Below are 22,252 nucleotides of genomic sequence, written 5' to 3' on the forward strand. Positions count from 1 at the left end.
AGACAAACAAAAAAAGAAATATTACCAACAGCTCTGGTGGGAGTGGACCCTGTTGTCCCCAAGGTAAGAGGTGCCCCTGACTTAGAAAGATTAAGAGGTAAATAAACTGAGGGGAAAAATAGGAGATCAGAGTACAAGTCACAGTGATAAAATCAGAGAGGACTCTGGGCTTCACTGAATTGAACTGAGGGTTTGTATTATCAGTTTAAAAGGAGTGCTTTGGAGAGAAAGCACTTTCCCATAACTCAGGTCTCTGTGAGGCTGCTATTTCCATACTTCTCAGTCACATTGTGGTAACAGAAGTTCACTGCCAAGTGGAAGATGTTCAAGGGTTGGTGACGAAGGCTGAGTTAGAGCATACACAAGAACCAGCAAACCAGTTGTGTGGCAATCTCTGAATTTTTATTCGAGTTTCCTTAGGTGAACTACAGATCAACAGTGACTACACATTAAATATGCCATGCCTTGCTCAGTGCGGTCATAAGGTCAGCGCTCTTGAAGAGAAGACTGACATGAAAAGGCCCATAGCTTGAAGCAGCACAAGCACGGCTGCGGTCGTCAGAGTGTGGCAGCCTGACGTACACACGAGGCTGATAAGGCGTGTCAGCAAAACTGCATGTGGGGCCCGAAAGAGCTGTAAGGAACTGGCTCCTGCCACCAGTGAAACCGCACCCCTCCCTGGTTTCAAAGGGAGTAGGATGTCTGGTGTGGAGGCCAATGCATGGCAAACCATTGCACATCAAAACAGGCACCAGACGGCGAGACACTGCATGCAGCAATCACGGTGAATTAATTCATTACTCCTAACCACAAACAGCCAGGGAAACAAAGCACTTCTTAGCAACAAGGCTTTTAAACATTACCAACAACAAAATGGGAAAAGGTGATCATGCTTAGCTGAAAGCAGTTGGTGTCCGAATGAATATTTTGCATCCAGTGTGCACTAAATACCAAAAAAACCCCTCCATTGCGCTCAAGGGAATGGTTATGTGAGAAGGGAGGGCAGGCCATTCAATCTTTTATACTGATGTCTGTGTGATGACAATTAAGATGGCTCTCCCCCTGCTATGCCACTCTCATTTGCTGCCCAGCTCTCTTCACCTTTCAAATCTGTGAGTGGTGCAGCTGGCTCAGGGAAGCTATTTTTACTCTTCATGTCTTCTTCAGAAACAAAAGACGCAAAATATCCCTCAGCAAGGGTTCTCCAAGTATTCTTTTCATTTATTTCTTTTGTGCTTTCTGTCTTCAGCCTTCCTTAAAAATGTAATTCCTATTTCTGTCACAGCATCGCCCTTCAGCCTGTCCTGGAGGAAAGTAACTTCTGCTGCTAAGTGAACCTAGAAAGAATCAAATCTGATCGGTTATGCAAAGCAATGCCCAGTTTCTCCCTCTATTATAATCAGCTTTTTCTCTCCTAGCACAAGGGGACCCCTCTTCTCAGATTTCATGAGAAACAGATTTCTAGATTGTTTTTAAAATATCTTTCCCAACTAAGTTAATTAAAAGGAAGTTTATATACACTGGAATTTGTATAATACATTACCCTTCATTCCAATGCTTTGCTTTCTTCTGAGAACCAAAATTGTGTACTTGACAGTTTTGTGATCACCAAATTTCTTGTTCACGTTCTGGTACTTATGATATAATACTTTTGTTAATTAGTCTTATAATAGACACTATAATTCTTAGACTGATGTACATACACAATACTTGTACAGCTTTTGTTTTCTTGAAATGTAAGATACATGACAAATTAGATATTGACAGAAACATAAAGCAGCCCAAAAGTTATCTTCCAGAAAATGCCACAGAAGCTCTACAACTCAGTGACTTTCAATTGATGCCATTCTTTTGTAAAAGCCTGAAATTCAAGAACAAAATTTGGAGTGCCATCTGATACACTTCTGATGCTTTGGTTTTAACATTATACTCATCCACACTTTGTTCCCTCTTTCAGTAGGTGCTGCAGTAACCTGAGAATATTATTTACCTTCACGTATTTGGAGAGAATCAGGGATGGTTATTACTGGTTGTACCTATGCAGGAAAATGAGACAGGCTCAGGGAGCAGCGGAGGAGTCGAGCACATCCTCCTGGCTCTCCACAATCCCCATTACCTGGTTCTCCAGCCCCACCTGGCTTTTGCACCTGAGTCAGCTACTGAAGAGCAAAGCAGGGACAGTGTGGAGGTGGGCCAGCCTGTGTGCTTCTCTACCTCAGGATCCAGGATCAGTCTGGCCCTCTTTTATTTAGAGATAGACATTTAATTCAAGAGAGAGATTAAACACTACCAAATTTCCTTCATTTATCAGAGCAAGTGGTTTTGCTTTCCTGCATCTCTGCATATTAACATAGAATGAAGAAAACAGGTGTTCACTTCCTTACCATTTCCAAAGCACCTCGAATCACCCCACAGAGGAGGTTACAGTAGCATAGTGAGGCTCGTTCTGCTGGCAGCTCCTCCACAAAATCCACTAGTGGGTTTTTGTCCAGGATTAAGGAGAATTCATTTCCTGCGGCACTACTGCAGCTCACACTAGGGGTGACCCCAAGGTACATCTTGAAAGCAACCTGCAAAAGGATGAAACTACTGCTTCAGTATGTTGCGCACAAAACAGAAGAGAAGCTTTATGATGCAGCATCCTATAGACCAGTTTTACCTTAGGAAAATAGGGGGAAAGGCCAGAAAGGCTAGAAGTCAAACTACATTTGTCTCTTCTGTGATCAGCTTGAGCCAGAGATGCAAATCTGGAGCTGTGTGATATTCCAGGAAGTGCAGCAGAAGGCTACTTATTCCCCCTTTGATGTCCCCAGATTTACAACCCCATATGAAGTAGTTTTACTGTCATCTGTCTCTTTTCAGCTGTGTCACCCTCCTCTGGGACCATTAGCCTCTATATTAGGTCCTTCACTACATTGCTGGCAACTTTGATAATCACAGCTCAAGAATTCCTGCAACTGGTGAGGGTGTGCTCTCATTCTGATCTCCATCTGCAGTCAATAAAAAAAACCAACAATCCACCAAGAATAAAATTGCCAAGACTGTAAATGTATTTGATTACACAGAGCATTGCGTGCTTTCCTTCTACTGCCGATGAATGTTACTGTAAATGAGCAACATCTGCTCTGCTAGCAGAGGAGTCCCCTGTGAGCACGTTTGTCCAGACAGTGACATCACGGCGTTATCTGGGCAGTGCGCAGGCAGCGGGCTGTGCTTCCTCTGCAGAGCTCTCCCCTGCTACACTGCTGCAGACCGCTGCAACTGAAGATAAAAGTGTCTCGATTTTTACCTCCTTAGTGAGTATGAAACATGGAGGGTTTCCAAACAATCCTGAAATTCTTTATGAACAAGAAAACTGCTTTAGGTTACAGTTTTATGGCACTGCTGACAATGGGAGGGGAACGTGTGTTTTCTCTTGTTGCTTTCCGATGCCCCTGCAGCAATGAAAACTTCAGGTATGGTTTGGTATTTCTCTTCTCCCCAGCTCTTGTTTTGCTAGTTATTGGATATTTCTTAAATGGCAAGACCTGGAAACTCTTTACAGGCTGCTGGGTGAATCCCAGAAAAATATTCCCCAGAGGGAATACCTGCCATTTCTTTTATGTCTTTGGACAAATCACCCTAAATGCTCTGGTAGCCCCAGTGATGTGGCTTTCTGTGGCTTTGCTCAACGGAACTTTTTACGAATGTGCCATGAGTGGCTTGGAAAATCCTGACTACTTACAGGCAGTTTGCCACAGGAAATCTGAGAAGTGTTTTGAAGAGCTACACAAGGTAGCCTGTGACAAAAGCTCCATGCCCTTTTCAGAGAGTGACGAACTGAAACGAACTCTTCAAGCACAGTCCCAGGTAAGAAAAACAAATACAGAGCATTATGCAGTTTGTACTGCCGCTGTGATTTAGCTGTGGAAGAACCTGATGTCAGAGCATGAGATAAAACCACTGGTTTCACATAAACAAAGTTCTGGCATGATGCAGCCTTACAAAATACAAACAATCCATCTTTTAGTTCAGTCTGAGCTGTGCCACACTTCCTAGGGGGTCCCACTGACAGTAGGATCAATGAGACCAGATAACTGAAAGCTTTCTTCCGGGACAAAGATTACTCTAAAGAGAAAAACCTACTGGATTGTTTAGAAGGCTGAATTCACAGATGTCACCTCATTAAAGGGGCCTGTCCTATTAAAAAATCCATACCACAGTCTCCTATTTTATATCATTATGATACTGTCAGTAACAGTAAAAAATATCGGAAAATAAGATTTGTGACAGATTTGTGACTGCATGCATAATGTGTTTCTGTTTGCATTCTTCATGTTCATGATGCCAGATCAGAGTATGTTTTTGTCCTGCTCAGAGGAAGGAAGAAACACTGAAATAAAAGAAGCAGAACGCGCAAAGCTGAGATCGTATTACATTTTACTACATTCATGTGCTACAGTTCTGCTCGTTGCCTTGTCATGTAAATAAATTCAGAGTCAAAATATCAAAATAAAGGAAAAAGAAAAAGAAAAAAAAGGCTACAGAAAACTATGGAAAGATGATTGTCAGCAGGAAGGAAAAACCCTTTGTGGAGCCAGCAAGTTTTTGTCAGACAATTGTGTCCATATGGAACCATTTCCTCCCCAAGAGCCAGTTTTATTTTCAAGTTAAGTCCTCCTACAAGTAGGAGTGGAATGCAGACAAATCCTGTACTGCAGACAAAGAAATTTATTTGAGAATTTTAGAAGGAAATAATAAATAGTGCTTAAGACTTTAAGTTGTATATATAGGAAACAGCGAAAGATCAGTGATTCGGTTTATAGCATGAGAATACTGCAAGCTGCAAGAAACTGAAAAGCTGCTAAAAAGAGCAGGTTCTCAAATATGCATAGAAATCATCAGTCAGTACAAAGCAGAAACGACTGGAAAGATACGAGAAAGTGAAGCTATTCTTCCATACCAGTCCCTAAGAATAATTGTTTATCAAGCTTCTCTGTTTCACAGATTTCCCTGAGGAAACTTTCTATATTCCATCAGCTAAATATAGATTTTTATTGGCAGTTTTGTTTGTTTGGTTGGTTGGTTTTTAATATAAGTGCAGGGTTCACAGGAAGAAGGTTGTAGCTCTCCATATTATAACCACTAAAGCATGGGAAATCAGTCCCAGCTCATATGGGTCTCTGAAACCTAGATTTGTTCCACACTGGAATTTGTTCCACTGTTTAAAAACACGGGGATTTTTTTTGTGTTTTTGTTTTGCTTTGTTTTGTCATTATTGCTGTTTGGGTTTAGGTTGTTGGTGGTGGTTGGTTGTGGTTTGTTTTGTTTTGTCTTTTTTTATTTTTTTTTTTTTTCAAATGCTACACATTGCAGTGGAGTAGGTGGGCAAAACTACTGACTAGGTCAGTGGCACTAGGCATGAAAAAATGTGTTCACACCTCTGCAGTAACAATTTCAAGCACATTTTTCCACTCTCCCCCTACTCTAATCTTGGAAGTAGCTTTTCCTTTAATATCTTCCTAACAGAATTTTGTCAAACTCTGAACTTGCTGCAGAAAAAGTTGAGTTACACTGGAAAAGTGTATTACCACAAACCAATTTTTTTCTAAAATTCAGCAACTATTTCTTATCGGTGGGTAGATGAATTGGACTCTCTTCCAGTGCTAACAAAGACCTGCCAATGCACAGGCTGTTTCTTCTTTCTCATGCCCTATCCTCCCAGCATTCTCACAGGATTGGGCAAGAAGATAATTTTAAACAAGTTTTGGCATAAAGATGTTTTTCCACTACAAACGGCTGATTCATAAAAGTCAAAAAAAGTTCACAAGAATAACTTAGATTTCACTGAACCTCCTGGTAAAAATAAAATGGTGAAAGCTTTTTAAATTTAAGCTTTTTATATTCTTGAAAGCTATTTACTGCTGAAACGGTTCTAGTTGTTGTTTCATTTTTTTTTAATTAAAAATAAGTCTGAAAACACCACATAAAAAAGTGGTTACACTCTAAAAGGTTTCTTGATCTGGGACAAATGTTACTTACACTTTTCGTTTTTGTAGTTCATTGCAATTCAGAATTATGTCTTAATCAAAATTTTTTGCTGGGTAATTTTATTTAACTCTTTCAGGAGACAGAAACCATCCAGCATCTAGTGACTATGGTATTTTATTCTGCCTATGCACTTTTCCCTGTGTGTGACAGAATTCAGTGAGCAATTCCAATACACTACAGACCAGACAGTTACAGTTTTGCAATAAACTCTTAGCAATATCCTCTCTAAATTACCCAGACACTACTCCTGCACTCAGGTCCCCTCTGTTTTCTGTATAGCACTATTCAGCCACAATATTATTTGATTGATCATTTAGACTTCTCTTAGACTTTCCTTCATACACAGTGTTGTAGTTGAGGTCTGATTTGAGATCATGCATCCCCAAACCTGAACTGCCATTGTGCTGGACATGCCTCTTCAGCTGTTGTTATCTGAGTTCCCTTTGCTATAAAACAGAAGGGGGAGGCAGCCAGACTCTGGTATCAACTAAATTTTCTTGAGAGTTTTACCTTTCACTGTAGAAATCAAGCAGCTTTTGCTTTCCTAAGAGCCATCAAAATGAGCACTATTGAGAAGCCTCAATCCTGACGGCTCCTGCTTCCCTTTGGTCCCTATACGGATGTTCCATTAACATCAATACCAGGCACTGAATGCAAACCGGGACGAGACACCTGCAGCAGGGTCTCAAGAGGAGCGGTATGTTCTCCATACAAAGTGTGGTCGCTCTTTCTGACACTCCTGACTTCAGTAGCATTTTCACTTGGGCCTTTTTAACTTGAAACTGATTTCTTTTGTTTTCCCAGATGTTAGGCTGGTGTGTGATAGTTACTACAGCTCTCCTCTCCCTGCTCACCACTTGCTGTGCCAGCTGCCAGTCGAAAGTCAGCCACCTCCAGCTGAAGTTCTGGAGGGTGTACGCGGAGAAAGAGAAGGAACAAATGGAGGAGATTTTCCAGCTGTATGCCACCAAGCTGAGCGAGCGAAACCTGAAGTGCTTTTTTGAGAACAAGGCACCAGAAGCAATTCCCTTGCCAGCTTTTCAGGCATGGGAAGATGCTTCCCAGCTCTACTCTTTCAGCAGTAGCAAACAGCATTATAGCACAATTCACAAGCTAGTTGAAGAAGGCCAGAAAGAATCCAATGAGGAAAGAGAGACAATGCTGGACTTTGTAGACAGAAAGGAAATACCATAGATCAAATAGATTTTCAGCTTTTTTATATCTTGCTAATATGGCAGACTTCTAGCTGTTTCATCTCTACATTTTTTTCACAATTGACTCTTTATTCTTCATCATGTTCCCTCCCAGATACAAACTTGCTCCAAAAGGATGGAATGAAATTATTTCTGTACATCATGGAAAAGGCTGCAGTCGTCCATGGCACCTAGACTTCATGCTATATTAATGTCGCTGGCTTGGGATCAAGAGCTGACAGTAAAGAGAGATGAATAATGACTTCTACAAGAAGGTTCTAACAATATCCTATGTAATGGGTGCTATAGTATGCTCATCCTATGTAAATCAAGAGACTATCATAAAGTAACATCATTTAAAAGGTGTGAGTATAATAATAGAAGATGTGTGTGTCTTTCCAACAGCCCACAGAAAGGAAAGGTTTTGCTTCCAGGTCATTTCCAGGCCATTGCACGTACAGCATTGTCCTGAGGCACCAGCTGTCACTCAAGGCATCTCAGTGTCTTCAGACTCCTGTTGCACCCAGAATGCCATGGATGGTCACAGTGATCGGCCCTGGTCTTCTAGTCCCTGAGACATCTTGGACATGGGACAGTGATCTCCACTGACAGTGAGGTGCAAGGTGATTTTTTAGACCAGTCTTACAGCCAAAGGGTAGGGTACCAAGAACTTGAAATTACCAGATGGTTCAGCATTGTTGTGTTTTTGTTAAAAAATAACATGCTGTTTTGAAACATGATCAGTTGTTAGTGTTTTGTTACAATAATGAAAATGCATCACTGATATTTTGCCTTCATAGAGTACTTGGTATTATCTTCTCCCACTGAGAATTTCCCTTTGTATGGGCATAAAGCTCCTGTTTTGAGGGGGTTTTGAGAACTGGGTGCAGAGCTACATAAATAGTTTGTACTGGGCCTGTGGCCAGTGTATAACAGAGGCCCTGGAAGGAAATTCCACATTTGAAAACAAGAAAATACTTTTGCAGCAGGCTGATTTTCACATTTCTGAATATCTTCGGAAACTTAGTGTCTGGAGCAAAAGTGACCAGTAGTGATCACAGGTGAGGCGACTGCACGATCGGTGATTCTGACAAGTGCATTTCACCCCAGAGCCCTGTGCTTTACCTCACCCACTTGGAATTCACACATGGCTCTAACACGGAATGTCCTGAGTCTTTGCAAATACTGTCTAAAAGGAGAACAAAGTTTCTGCCAAGTTTCTTTCCCTGAGGCAACCAGGCAGGCTTTTATGCAGCATTTTACTGCCAGTCTCCCTGAGTCTGCAAAGAATCATATTTTTGCTCTGCTTGAATCAGGCTCTTATCAGCAAACCAAGGTACTCTACCCAACTTGCTCAGACTCAGTGTGCTTCTTCAGCACAAAAAAGCATCTACCTGCACCTACAGATCATTGCTATTTTTTAAAATAAAATCCAAGAGCTAGCTCTAGTGTATGCTTAGAATTTTCTCCATGTATTTTGAAAAACTTATGTTCTTTAAGTAAGTGTTTTAATGCTTTTTATCTCGGCTGACCCACTTTACAGCAGACTTAGAACATGTTACATACCTAAATGTACCTCCTGCAGTTAGTTGAAAGCACAGAAGTAACACCGCCAAAATTGAAGTCACAACAGCAGGCATGTCTGACATCATGTCTGGCACATACACATTTTTCTCCCCGGGTTCTTCTCCTGGTACAGCAACTATCTAATTCCAGGGTACATGTCCCTTGTCTTTTGTCTGCTTTTCTCTATGAGAGATGCCCCAATACCTATTGCTCAGCCCCATCTCACCTCCTCCCTCCATGCAAGGGAGAGGAGACACATCTTAACAAGATGTGCCCACACCTGGGCCCAACTTCCCTTCCCAAAGCCATCTTTCCACCTTCTTCTTCACTGGTACCACAGAAAACCAATGTAGGGGTGCAAAGGGGAGGACAGTAAGTAGGTTGATGAGGTGATCAAGGAATATGGGAAACAAGAGAATTGATGTAAGGATGAGATCTCCACTGTGATATAAGTGCTGTGACACAGAGGCAAAAGCAAGGTAGAGCAGGGGTGTCAAACTCATTTCCACCGGGGGCCACATCTGATTCCCAGTTGCCTTCAAAGGGCCGAATGTAATTTTAGGACCGTTTAAATGTAGGAGTAGTTACATTTATATGGTCCTAAAATTACATTCGGCCCTTTGAAGGCAACCACGAGGCTGATGTGGCCCCTGGTGAAAATGAGTTTGACTTCCATGTAGGAGGGTGAAAGATGGGCGCACAGAAGGATTCTACTTTAGGCTTTTTGGCACCCTTTTCTTCCTCAGGAGAAAGCTCAAAGCTCCTGAGTAGCCAGGACCATCTGAAACAGGAATGTTTCCCAGCTTGGCCTTCTCCTCTATTGTAGAGGTGCAAAACTGAGGTGCATTTTCCTCTCCTCATCCTTGTCCTGCTTCATGCTCACAGGTAACTCATGTTGAGAGTGTGTGCACCTCCTAGAGCAGCTACTGAACGCTTAGTGCTGCTACATGTGCCTGGCAGGAGCCAAAGTCTCTTACCGACCCTCATTCCCAGGATTGTGTTACTCTGTGTTGTCTTACCAAATGCCTGTGACTTAATATGATTACCATGTGGATGCTGGAATACTTCTATAAAACCAGACAAAAATAAAGGCCAGTTTGACCCTATGCTTTCAACTGGAATCTGGTATTGACAAATGTAACCCCCTCCCTCAAGCAGCTGTTGCAAAAGCTGTTTTGATCAACATTGTCCCTGAATTAAAGTTCAGCAGCTACCCTGGCAGCTCAGAAAGAAGCAAAGATTATTGTCAACACTGTCCAAAACAAAAACCAAATAAGAAAAAACAATCAAACAACAGAATCAACGTTTTCTCTTGGAAAATTTAGATTTTGCATTAATTCTGATGTCCATCAAAATTTCAGTGCACAAATAAAAAGGAAACTTCTGTGCTTTATCCCTCAGTTTACTGTTTCTTCTCCTCTGTGAGAACACAACTTTCTTATCTAAATTATCTTAACTCTTTTTCTGCCACATATCTGCTCAGTCAAACTTCAAGTCTTTGTTAGAAGAACAAAAACTAGTTAACCATGCTAGGCCCTCATATGCTTTCAATTTCATTTCAGCTGTACTTTGCATTATGGTGTGACAAATCTGTCCAGACTCTATTGTTAACATTTCCTGTGTAAAAGAGAACTTGCATGGAAAGTATGAAAAAACAGTAGCTGATTTGCAACAGAGCACCAAATTAAGGCAAAACTGCAAAGCTATAAAGCGAAAATTGTGAAAAACTCTCAGCAGACAAAAAAACAATGTAACTACATAGATAAATAATTCAATTAATAGATACAAACATTTCTTAAATCTAGTCTACAACTAGATAGAAATTCCTGTAAAACTACCATACACAACTTCTCAGAGGGTAAAACAAAGGTATTTTCAATCTCTTTGTGACTCCACACGACAGGGAAGTAAAACAAATGAGCAGTTTTGAAAGTTGCATCCATAATTCTGTATCATTCCTATCTATATGAAATAGAATAAAAAGAATATCTATTGAGACATGCACATAGGCTCATCATCAAAATGACACCCATGTAAAGCAACATCTCTCTTCTGAAAATGTTACTTGCAACTTCATGGGATTATATATTGTTTAATGACAAGAAATCTATGCAGTCAGAATTAAAAATGTACCACTGCCCTTTTTAAAAGTCTCAACTAGCATTCCATCTTTCTCAAGCAGTAAGAATAAAACTCATTAACATTTTGATGGTGCTCAAACACAGTCTAGACTTACTGAAATATTTAGGAGGCCACTAACTTATCAGTCCCTTTATATACTACTGGCGACTTTTCACTACAAAAACTTGTATGCATAAGAAATATTGCAAAGTAAGTGATAACACAGGCTTAAAAATATTGAAAACATAATTTCAACTTACATAATAACAAGATTAATGAAGGACCAGAATTAGTCCACTTAGAAGACAAAAGATGGGCAAAATAACATTTTTGCTAGCATACTTTTCATTCTTAGTACTTTTCCACAGTCAGTGTTTGAGAAGAGGAAGATACTTTAAAGGTCTTGCCATCTGTTGCTGATTCCGTGTACTCACAAACTTTTCTTTACTCTTTACAGCACAGCACTTTGTTTTTCAGTTTACTGCCTACCACTCAGCACAGCAACCTGCTGTCTGCATTTCCCTCCTACTGCTGAGATCTGAAAAGCAACATTTAACAGCTTCATAAATTCTGCCAGCTTCTGTCAGACTTTCAAACTGGCCGTATGTCAACATATAGGGACCTTGCATGGCACGACCTCCCATGGGATGGGGAATCACATCTCTTGTCTTACACCTCTGCTTGGAGGTGACATGGTGGGATTGCCCCAGCTGTGTTGGTCCTCAAGGGGCCTCTCTACAAGCAGTTGCAGAGACATAAATTTGCTGCACTCATGGGGTACTGAGCTTCCACAATAAAGCACATCTCTCCAGCCACCTTTTTTCAGCACGGGACACATCCTTAAGCACAGCACTCTATTAAGACAGGTATGGAGCCCATAAGCCAGCTCACTGTGGAGCACAGGGTATGGCCTGGCTGCTTCCACCTGTAGCATATAGACAGCTCCTGGGGCATGGTGACATTGTGCTGCAGAAGGTAACTCTTCTAGGATTAGATCTAAAACGAGAAGCTGTTTATTTTTCACATCTCTTTCAATCAGATCAATGATGTCAAGGTCTTGTGAGGAGGAATTGAAGGAAAAATTTGTTATTATAAGATTAAAGAGCAAAATTATCACCATTGTTTCAAAAGTAATCGCCAGTTAGATCCAAATTCTGAACCCAGTCTCGGACACTACTTCTTCAACTGAGTTTTATTCTTATTACCATTCCTCATTTGGTTTCTGTTTTCTTACCTAAATTTGCCAGTGAGCAGAAAGTCTACTTTTACATGGCCTATTTTATCTTTTTTTATTCTATCCCGACAAAGTCACAGCACAAACACGAGAAGTCAGTGAGCACCATGGGAACTCAGTGTAGAAGGACTCATTTTGGCTCACCATCAAAACTTGTTGGCCCTTCTCCAGTCCAGTATAAGCTCTCAGTAAATCCCAGACTTTGCAGTCTGAACCAGTGGTTGAAGTTTTAAGCTCTCAGTCACTGCCTTAGGTGCATCTTTTCTCGGGTATTTATTTCTTAATATGGCAAACTGGCCTAGTACTCCCCATTTCATGTTTTTTTGGTTTGCTTCATCTCTTTCCATTTCCACAGGGAACACCCACAGTCTGATCATAGGACTTCTTTGCTTTCCGCAGGACTGCAGGATAACAGCTACGTTTACAGAATGTTTGGCTCTATTTGAACTGCTTAAATGCCTTAATTCCTTTAACTTTTAACTGGTTTTACTCTACACACTCATCCTCAAACAGATTTCTACCTCAGAAGAGTTAATGCGTTTAAGTATTTAAGCACTTTCTCCTGGCTGAGAACACTTCTGCTGAGGAGTTAAAGAGATCATGTAAACAGCTGTGTAATTCTGAACTGACAACTTTAACAGTGTATTTACAGTTACTTGCAGAGTCATTTTATATGTTTTGTTGGTACATGCCTCAGACAAAAGTGCTTGAAGACTATTTTAAAATGTTTTGCCAAAGAAACGTGAAAATGTTTTCCATATCGTGTTTTGCCTCAGAAAGGTTATACTCCTACTTCAGAACTCCTCTTTTAGTTTGCTAAAAATGGCCTTTTCAAGAGACTGTGTGCTTTCAAGTTTGTTCCAATCTTTCAAAGTAATTTTATTTCTCTTAGTAAGTCCTTTTGAAGTACAACCTGAAGAGAAATGGTCTATTTTTCCTTACTTTGATGGTTAATTTCTCACTGTATTTTGTTGTTGAATTCCCTGTACTTAAGAATAATGGTTCAACTGTGCTAAAGCATTTGTAAATAAAGGAATCATGGGGAACACAATCCAGAAAACCCAATACCGGACATATGCATGAAAATCCAGAGAAAATAAAGTACAAATACCACCTGAAGAAGAACATAACAAAAACATGATTTTGCAGCCTGGTATCATTCTTTTAATGAGACAGTGCATTTTAACAGATTGAAATGGTGCTTGTCTCGTGGTTTTCATTTGGCTGCTCTCATTGTCTCCAATGGATCCTCTACACCAGCTCAGCTCCTCCAAAGGAGGAGCTTTGTTATACATCATCCTGATTTTAGACTTCAAAATATACTTCAGGAAGAAATTAGCCTCCACTCTTTTATGAGCTAATGGGATTTGGCTGACTTTTAGTTATGTTACCTGCTTGTGCTTTAAACTTTGGCAGATCATGCTGCATGTGTTGTATGCATGTGCACTTTATAGCCCTACCAGCAACAGCACAGGCAAAGGGGTCCGTCCTTTGTATCTGTGACAGGCATCGATTACTCTATGACAAGAATTTTGGACTTCTGTCCCTCCATTTCAGTCAGATGGAACATAGGTATTTCTCACGTGGTTAATATGAGCAAGATCGCACATCACCTGATACACTTTGAACTAAGATACTCCTGTATAACCAGCATATATTGGTGCTTTAGATTACTGTACAGAAAGCCTTCTGTATCCCAGTTATGCAGTCAGAGGCTAAACATAACGCTCACAATTAGCTGATGCTGTTGGTAATTCTCAAGCAATCAAAAAGCATGCCAGGTATATTTTTGTCTCATAAAATGAGCTAATGGAAATGAATCTCAGTTCAAGCAACTGATGCCCTGATCTCCCCTCTTAAAACAAATGACTACATAGCAAACAGCTCTTTGTTATGAAGCGCGGTTAATTTTTGCCATTGGGAAAGCCAGGTGTATCTTCTCTGGCAACACTTCATAGCTGAAAATCATAGAGGATAAAAGGGATCATTCACAATGACCTGAGTGGGTATCAGTCTGAGCTAACTCAATATCCAGGCACTATGTCCTCCTATACAGTGAATCAGCAGTCTAAAGAGGCTGTATGTCCTACGGATTTATTTGAGCTTCCCCAGGAAATCTGACTTGCCTATGGGCACAAAAAACCATCTTCATAAATCTGTATATTGTCATTAAATTTCCTCCTAGATCTTTCTTGTCCGACAGTAGTGTGAAAGACTACTCAATAACAGAAAAATTTTCATCAAAGAAAGCAAAAGTACCCACTCTGATTTTATTTTTTTTATTTTATTATTAGATTTGTGGATAATGAGGAAAATGTTTCTCCCCCTTTTTACTTTCTTGCTGTTCTTCTCTGCTACCACTGAGTATTCCTTTTTCAGAAAATCCCACAGCTAATTCCTAACACTACCATCTTAAGTTTAAGAAACATCTAAAGTAATTATGGAGATTCAGATAGCCAGAGTAAGAATATCAAAGTTCAACATTTGTATGAGATGTTTAAGGCTTGTGCTCCTAGAAAAAGAAAAAAGTGAGGTAATGTATGATTAGAATTTTGTTAAAACTGGATATTTTTTGTTTGCTGCATCCTCTGGCAACAGTAGACAAAACCAGCTTAAGCCACAGAAAACAAAGAGAAATTTTTTCATTCTTCTAATGGCAAAATGCCTCATAGGCTACTAGGAATAGATGAATTTTAATTTGAGCTTAGCAATGGACTTTAAGTTCAGTTTATGTCAGGGGTTGGCAGCCCCTCACAAGTGGTATCCCGTTTTGTGTTCTCTGTCTTCAACTCAGATATAAAACTAACACCCATGTGAAGCAGTTCTGTGATTCCGATGACCCTCTGTGGCAAACCAACCACTGTGGGTTTATCAAGACCATCTGCAGAATTCTTATCTCCCTAAACATCACATTTTTTGTGTTCTGTTCACTTTTTTTTTTCACAGTCTGATGCTACAGAAGTAGAAACTGATGTCTCTTCTCAAAGCCAAGGTCTGTGAGCTACTAGTTGATATGAAGTTGTAGATAAGGAAAAGGCTGTACTTCACCCAATGGAAGCATGGGTGTGATGGTGGAGATGAGTGTTTTTTAATAAGACAACCATGAAATAGCAGAAAATGTAGATTACTCTTCTGGAGCAAACTGATAGAGCAGAAGTGAAAAGCTAAGACCATTGATGCTGATGAAGTTATAGAGAACGTAAATCTTATTTACCTGTGCAATCATGTCTGCGGTTTCAGAATAACTGCGGCACTTCTTCACAGCCGAACGAGCTAAAAAATCATCAATCAGCCTTATGCCAATGCCATATCCCCTAAGGAGAAAACAAAGAAAGTTAACATTCTAAACGTGGAACTTCTTTCCACGCACCATCTCCCTAATCTGTCTCTTGTGCTTTCTCAGAAAAACAGCTGTATGTATGTAAATGAATGGCTTAGATGACAACAGATTTTCCTGGTCTACATTATTCTTTCTACCACATTTTGCAGCATGATGGGATTGCTGTTCATGTAGTCATTTAAGGAATCATACTCCTTTAAGTGTGATACTCCTGACAAGGATGACATGAATGTTGTTCATATACATATTGTCTACACATACATTTATTTTTATATACATAAATAAATAGTACATGTTTGATATATGAGTATAATACATAAGTTATATACAAATAATACACGTGATTAATACTTCTTTGGTATGGAGTTCAGCAAATTCTGGGCACCCTCATTGCAGCATTCAGGTGCCAGGAAAACTCATGGGAAATGGACCTGATCTCTTTCAATTTATCCTCTTATCTCTTCACCTCATTCTTCACTCTTCCTCCACAATTCCATCTTTTTCTTTTTTCTAACACGTTCTCTCCCTTTATTTACTAGTTGCAGAAAGAACCCAAAAGTTGTGAGTTAATATACAGTTTCAGTACAACACCACTTTCATTTTGTAGCTAAAACATTCAGAGATCTCATTCAGAGAAATGAAATTTAAAAGTATGGAAGTTAATGGAATTATTTATAAAACAAATATTCATTTCTAGCTCTTACACATTAACAAACACCACTGACTACATAGCAAAACAGCTATGCGTCCAAGCATGTTTTGAAAAAGGGAAAGAGACTGAAACAATGTTGTGAGCTTATCTCAAAAATGCTTTTAGGGAATTTTTTTCTTTCCATTTATGTGGATGTTGGCAGCCTCTGCCTGTTCATCAGAAGCCCTGCACCCTTTGTGAAGCAGCCTGAACTTGATGGAGTTTCTTACTGATTTTGTACCACATCTTTGACAAGAAGCCAAAAAGTGATCTGATGTCTAATGTGATGACAAAACCATAAAGTGGTTTTGGCAGCATGAAGTCTAAAATTGCAGTATGACATGCATCAGAGAACAATGAAATATTTATTTATTTATTTATCAATATCAATAACGGTAAATGCCATCAGCAGTTAGCAAGGTATGTTTTGGTGATGTACAAGACTACTTGGATTCTTTTCAACTTTTATGCCTTAGATTTGAAACTGAAATGAATAATAAACTGACAAGCAGGTATTTGGCAAATACAGTAAAAAACACCCTTCTCACTATGGATTATATATGTGCATATAGAGATAGAGCTAAGAATACTGCCCCCAGGTGTCAAGGTCTGCTAATCTATAAGGTTTCTTCCTCAAGCTGGGCTGTTTTCATCTTCACAGAAGATATCCATTTTGCTTTAATGAAACCTGCCATTATTTTATCAAGTCTTTAGCAAGACAAAACCAAAAACATTTTATAGAAACAGCTACAATAATGAAAAACACAAGGAGCAAGATATGTCTCAACATCTTCCAAAACTACCCTTCAATAATTTCTACCACAACATCCTAAAGAAGCCTGTGTATTTTTGAAATATATGATTTTCATCAGAGCTGAATGAGAGATTAATATAAAATAAGTATCTGGGGTATGTCCCTTCTTAGTCCACAAATAAATTACTTTCCTTTTTTTCAGTCAATGAATTTTTACTCACTTCCATCGATAGCTATTGGACTATAGCTTATTTGCAAAGTTTCAGATTAATAGCAAAGTGGTCGGATATTCTGTCCATTGTGATTGTTGTAAATCCATTTTCCATGTTGATTTTTCCTGAAAACACAAGCCTTACTCTTCTTCCAAAGATCTTAGTATATCTTCTTGTTAAGCAGCTCAAAAGTTGTTTCTTGCTGATTTTCTGTGATATGACTATTTATGTTGTGATAATGCCACATTGACAGTGAGCACAGAAATGCACATTAGCTAACTCTGAGAAGCAAAAAACTTGCCTAGTTTGAGATAACATAGGTATGAAGAAATAGGAGGGTAAAAATGAAAGGTTTAAATTGAATAAGTGGATATAGGAGATTAAATATATGTATTATTAATCAGCATAACGAAGGATCAACAAGGAACAAGTGTAAGCTATCTTAATTCACAAATTAGTGTTATTCTGTTGACAGAATATTGAACTTTATTCCCATGATCTCTGTTATCTAGACAGAGTGCTGGAACTCATAAGATAATAGACATAAAGCTGAAAGGTAACATATAGGTGGTCAAATAGCATTATCAATGAAGTTGAACATTTAAAGCAGCACTTACATTCTATCTAAACAGGTGTTGACATCTTCATCTTTTTCATAGTCCTTGCACAGCTGGGCTACCAAAGCCCCATAGGTGAGTACAAAAAGTTCTCTGCTCTGCCGGAAAAGGTGGAAATAAAAAATGAAGCAACTAGAATGAAACTTTTCCATGCTTTTGAGCTGCTACTGTTACTGCAAGCAAAAATAACATTTACATTAATAAAGAATCTTTTGTCCTTGGATGTGTAATCACTGAAATCCACAATTCAAGTGTGACAGAGCCTGGCTTGATCATCACTTGAGTCTCTGCACAGGGATTTTGCTTGTAAGAAATATTATTTCTTGGGATACAACTACTGCCATCAGGTACATTGATGCATCCTTTAACGACATATATGTTTGCTGGATTGATAAGCGCTGTCAAATGCCATCCAAGATTAATAACAAGCATTTAGTTGCAGAAAGAATAATTGAGGCGATGTGTATACATGATCATATTTAGCAGGAGCAGTAGCTGGCCTTCGGAGGAGAAATTAGGACAACTCTGACTAAACTTCTTGGCCAGGAATTAATTCAATAAAGTGCTATAGAGTTGTGGCATGTGGGCAGATTAGAGGTGCTTTTTGTTTATAGCCTGTGGAAAAATAATACTAAATGCCAGTGAAAACTATAGAACAAATCACACAAGGAATGGAAGAACAACTTGGTGGAAAGACTTCTTCCTGCTCCCTTTGCATCAAAAGTTTGGCATTTAATCAGTGTTCCCATTTTAAACAAGTCACTGTTCAAAATCTTAAGTAATGTGGAAACATTTCCTATACTCACCTCGGTGATAACTCCTGTTTACAATAATGTTGAACACTTTGCCACATTCTCATTAACAAGTTTTTAATGGAGTAAATGGATATCATATAGGCTCTGTATTGTTCTAGCCTCAGCAAAAAAGTCTACATTGTAATAAGATAAATAACTTAGAGAAACTTAAGCATACTATGTCAACATAATTGTATTTATCAGCCACTCTTGCAATCCATTGGAATATTTTTATCCATAAACTTATGTATATTAATTTTAATTATATTATGTTATTCTATTTCTTTTTCAGTGGAGACCTCTGTCCTCCTTTCAGAAATTGGCATAACATTGTCTTAAAGACTTCTGGAACTTCTCCACTGCCCCAACTCCTACCAAACATCACCATTTACCATCCAGAGAGACATAAGGCTCTAAGTTCCTGAAGCAAGATTTATGTGGAATTGAACCATCCAAACACAGAACAGAGATGTCTTTCTCTCTGTGTTCCATTTAATGACTATATAGCCACAGAGGCATATAAACTTACCCAGCATTCCTATTTCTGACCATAAATCTCTCCAAGCACTTAAACCTCTGCTTCTGAACAGATTTCAGTCTCAGAAGCTTTGTGCCCATCTTTTCTAAACCTGTTCAGAATCTCAGCACTAGGAAAAAAGTAAAAAAATGCAGCTACATGCCCAGTGAGTGAGACAGTCACTTTGGTTTTGTTACCAGTCTTCTGTTAATACAGCTGTCTATGTTCTTTCTTCCTTACTAGCAACTTCCTCTCTCTTCAGTTTGTTTTACTTATGTACACACAGATACGTGTGTCATACTTTTAGGTGCAAACATACTCTCTTCAGGATGCAACACTATCAGTGGGGTTTTTAAACCACTGTGGCTGTTCTTCTGCAATATAGCACTTTGGTTTTTTGGACTTATAGTAAAATATTCCTAAACAGTTAGACATTTTCAACTACAGGTAGAGATTCTGAGGAAACTTCATATCTGAACTTCTTGTATTTAGACACACCACTGCCAGAGAACAAGAAGGAGAATAACTTCAGGCTACTCAGAAATATAACTGTATAAAACACATCGATTACTCCATGCACAATTTTAATTGCACATTACAAAAGTGTCTTACTATTTTGTGGTTCTCCTGCTTTCTTCCTGGTGGCCGAGACATGTTGCTTGTGTAACGCCTGAGGTACTTGATTGTCAGTTTATGTCTCTTCTTCTTCAAGTGGAACAGTTTTCTCTCAACCACTGTATTTCCTCCTTCCCTTCTCTAAAGTGATCTCCTTTCTGCTCTTCTGCTTTTTGCATGAGATGTGTTTGCTGCAATCTGTAATGCTGCTGATGCTCCTCCTATTCCTTTGGGAAGAATTTGACTGGCAACAGATCTGCCCCTGTACACAACATAAATAACAGCTCCATCCATAATAACGATTTGTAATAAAATACTCAGCAAACAGCCATGGGAAGTCAAACCGGGCAGCCTCAAGAGATTCACAGGTGCTACATTTTTAGGGACAGCAAATTTTTTCTGTTCTCTATGTCACATTTTGTTGTTTCGAGACTTAACAAATTGTAAGACACTGCTGCACAAAGTAATTAAAAATCTATCATTTTCAACTTAAAAGTGTTATAGTCTTCTGTCAGCTCTGACTGCTTTAGTCTGGTGTTACTGTCTGTGTAGGCAGGACCAATATGAGTTACAAGATATTACCAGCATGATGTTTCTGCAAAGCTGGCAGGACGGATATACAACACCCAGGCTCCCAGAGGAATAAATTGTGTACCTGCTACAGCTGCCAGCTTGTGCAAATGGCACATTTGCTAACGATATTTCTAGTGAATCTGATATCATTCTTAACTTGTTATAACCCCTTTTTGTAAACTTCCCTGCTATCAACGGCCAGGAAGGTTCAACTTATTTTAGATGTTTTCCCCTGAGGTAAATGTGGTCTATTCTGCTAGTTTAGGTTTGCAACAAATTTAGGGTATTGTCACTAGCGAATTTAAAAGTTAATCAGGTAGCTGTCTTTCCTTATAGGACTTATCTGCACACAATCTCACTGAGTCCTCTCAGAAAAGAAAGTAAAAATACATGGCCTCATCTGAATGCCATGCTGATACTAAATTTCAAGTAAGTAATAAATTAGGTGCTAGAGTGAAGTTACAGGTATTTACTACTCCAAGTACACAGAAAGCAGCAGTTGTGATTCATTTGGGATAAGGAGGATTAATTTACTTTTTAAATGGTAGTATAAAGTTATGACATAATTCAACAGCAAAAAATTAGGACAGATAAAAGGATTTTCAGCTTTTTCTGTGTAAACTCCAGTCATTCAAACAGCTTTCATTTTACACAGAATGAGCTCATGTTGACAACTTCACAATATAATAAGCTTCTTCCATTTTTTTTCTAGGCACTTTTCTGGCCCTATAAAATCTGACTCCATTTTATAAGTTAAACTATTGTAGGTATTTTCCATATCTAAATTTAAATAAATTACAGACGCTAGACATGACAATTCTCTAGATAGTTACTTGCATTTCTAAATTGAGTCTGAAATGGGCTTGTTTCTCAGATTGTCTCCAACTGGTGACAAGCACCAAATACGTCTCTCATTGCAAGAGATATCCCATATTATGTAAGAAAGTGTACCGCATTGCATTTTATAAAACAGCTCTAAAATATTATCATTAGCATAATTTAACTGCAGTTAAACCATCATAAAGCACTTAAGGCTACCCATAAATGAGCACCATTTTATTTATCCAGTTCCAGATATAAGGATGAATTACTTCAGTCTGCATTATTAATACTATAATCACGAAGGAACACACTAGATCAGACAGTGCAATGTGTGGTAAGAACACACCAGCATTGTTTGGAAAATATATGCAAACATGTCTAGATGTAAATTCACAGATATGATGTATTAGGCAGAATGTACTACATTTTGAAAGGTTTGCACATGATTGAGAAAATGAAGCTGAAATGGTGTCTCCAAATAAAGTGGGGATTCAATGACTCCACTGAGGGAAGCAAGTCAATGGTGGACTTCATCCACACCTTCAGGAACAGAATAAAACCACCTTCTTAACTGTCACCTGACTTGCAGCCCTGTGAAAAGAGCAGAGGCTGGCACACATCTGCCACCCATCTTAAACCTTAACATAGACTTCTCAGACATAATCCAAGGCAAAGTTCTATCATGTTGTCAGAAGAGGATTTTAGCTTTCAGCCCCAGAAGGCTGGTCTGGCACATTGCTTGAGCATTAGACTACACCAGTTCTCTTCATTCCCATTAAACTGAAGAAAACAATACACAAAATATCTCCTGAAGTTCAAAATCGGGCATAAAAATGTATGCTAGCCCCCTTTCTCTTATACTTGACTGGCTATTACGGGAAAGCTGAAACCTGTAGAGCTAAGCACATGATTTCTTTAGTAGTCCAGTATCTAAGGATTCTCTCGAACATGGATATCCCAAGCAGAGTGCAATATAAAGGTCAATAATGAATTAGGTGTAAAATGTCTTGAAAAAACACCTAAAAAAGTTATTTGAGCCAAATCAAGAATACACTTACCAAAGAAGATGGGTATCCAAATTAGTACAATAGAGGATCATGGTTTTGTTTGCTCTCCATCTCCATCTCAATATACCTTGTGTTAAATATTTCACTCTCAGAAAACTGAACTCTT

General features: G+C 39.0%; 2 protein-coding genes across 2 annotated transcripts; one reads left to right on the forward strand and one right to left on the reverse strand.

Annotated features, from left to right (window-relative positions):
- Positions 1-1,217: 1,217 nt before the first annotated feature.
- On the reverse strand, positions 1,218-19,723 carry TRAPPC3L (trafficking protein particle complex subunit 3L; the record flags this gene model as incomplete). Its single annotated transcript, XM_080342208.1, has 5 exons — positions 1,218-1,337; positions 2,385-2,570; positions 15,359-15,458; positions 17,759-17,856; positions 19,682-19,723. The coding sequence occupies 5 exons, from the start codon at positions 19,721-19,723 to the stop codon at positions 1,218-1,220; spliced, it is 546 nt and encodes a 181-aa protein (XP_080198334.1).
- Positions 3,310-7,224, forward strand: CALHM5 (calcium homeostasis modulator family member 5; the record flags this gene model as incomplete). Its single annotated transcript, XM_080342207.1, has 2 exons — positions 3,310-3,849; positions 6,835-7,224. 2 exons carry the CDS (start codon positions 3,310-3,312, stop codon positions 7,222-7,224), a joined length of 930 nt encoding a protein of 309 aa, XP_080198333.1.
- Positions 19,724-22,252: the final 2,529 nt, after the last annotated feature.

Source organism: Nesoenas mayeri (genome assembly GCF_963082525.1).
Source record: "Nesoenas mayeri genome assembly, chromosome: 3".
NCBI lineage: Eukaryota > Metazoa > Chordata > Aves > Columbiformes > Columbidae > Nesoenas > Nesoenas mayeri.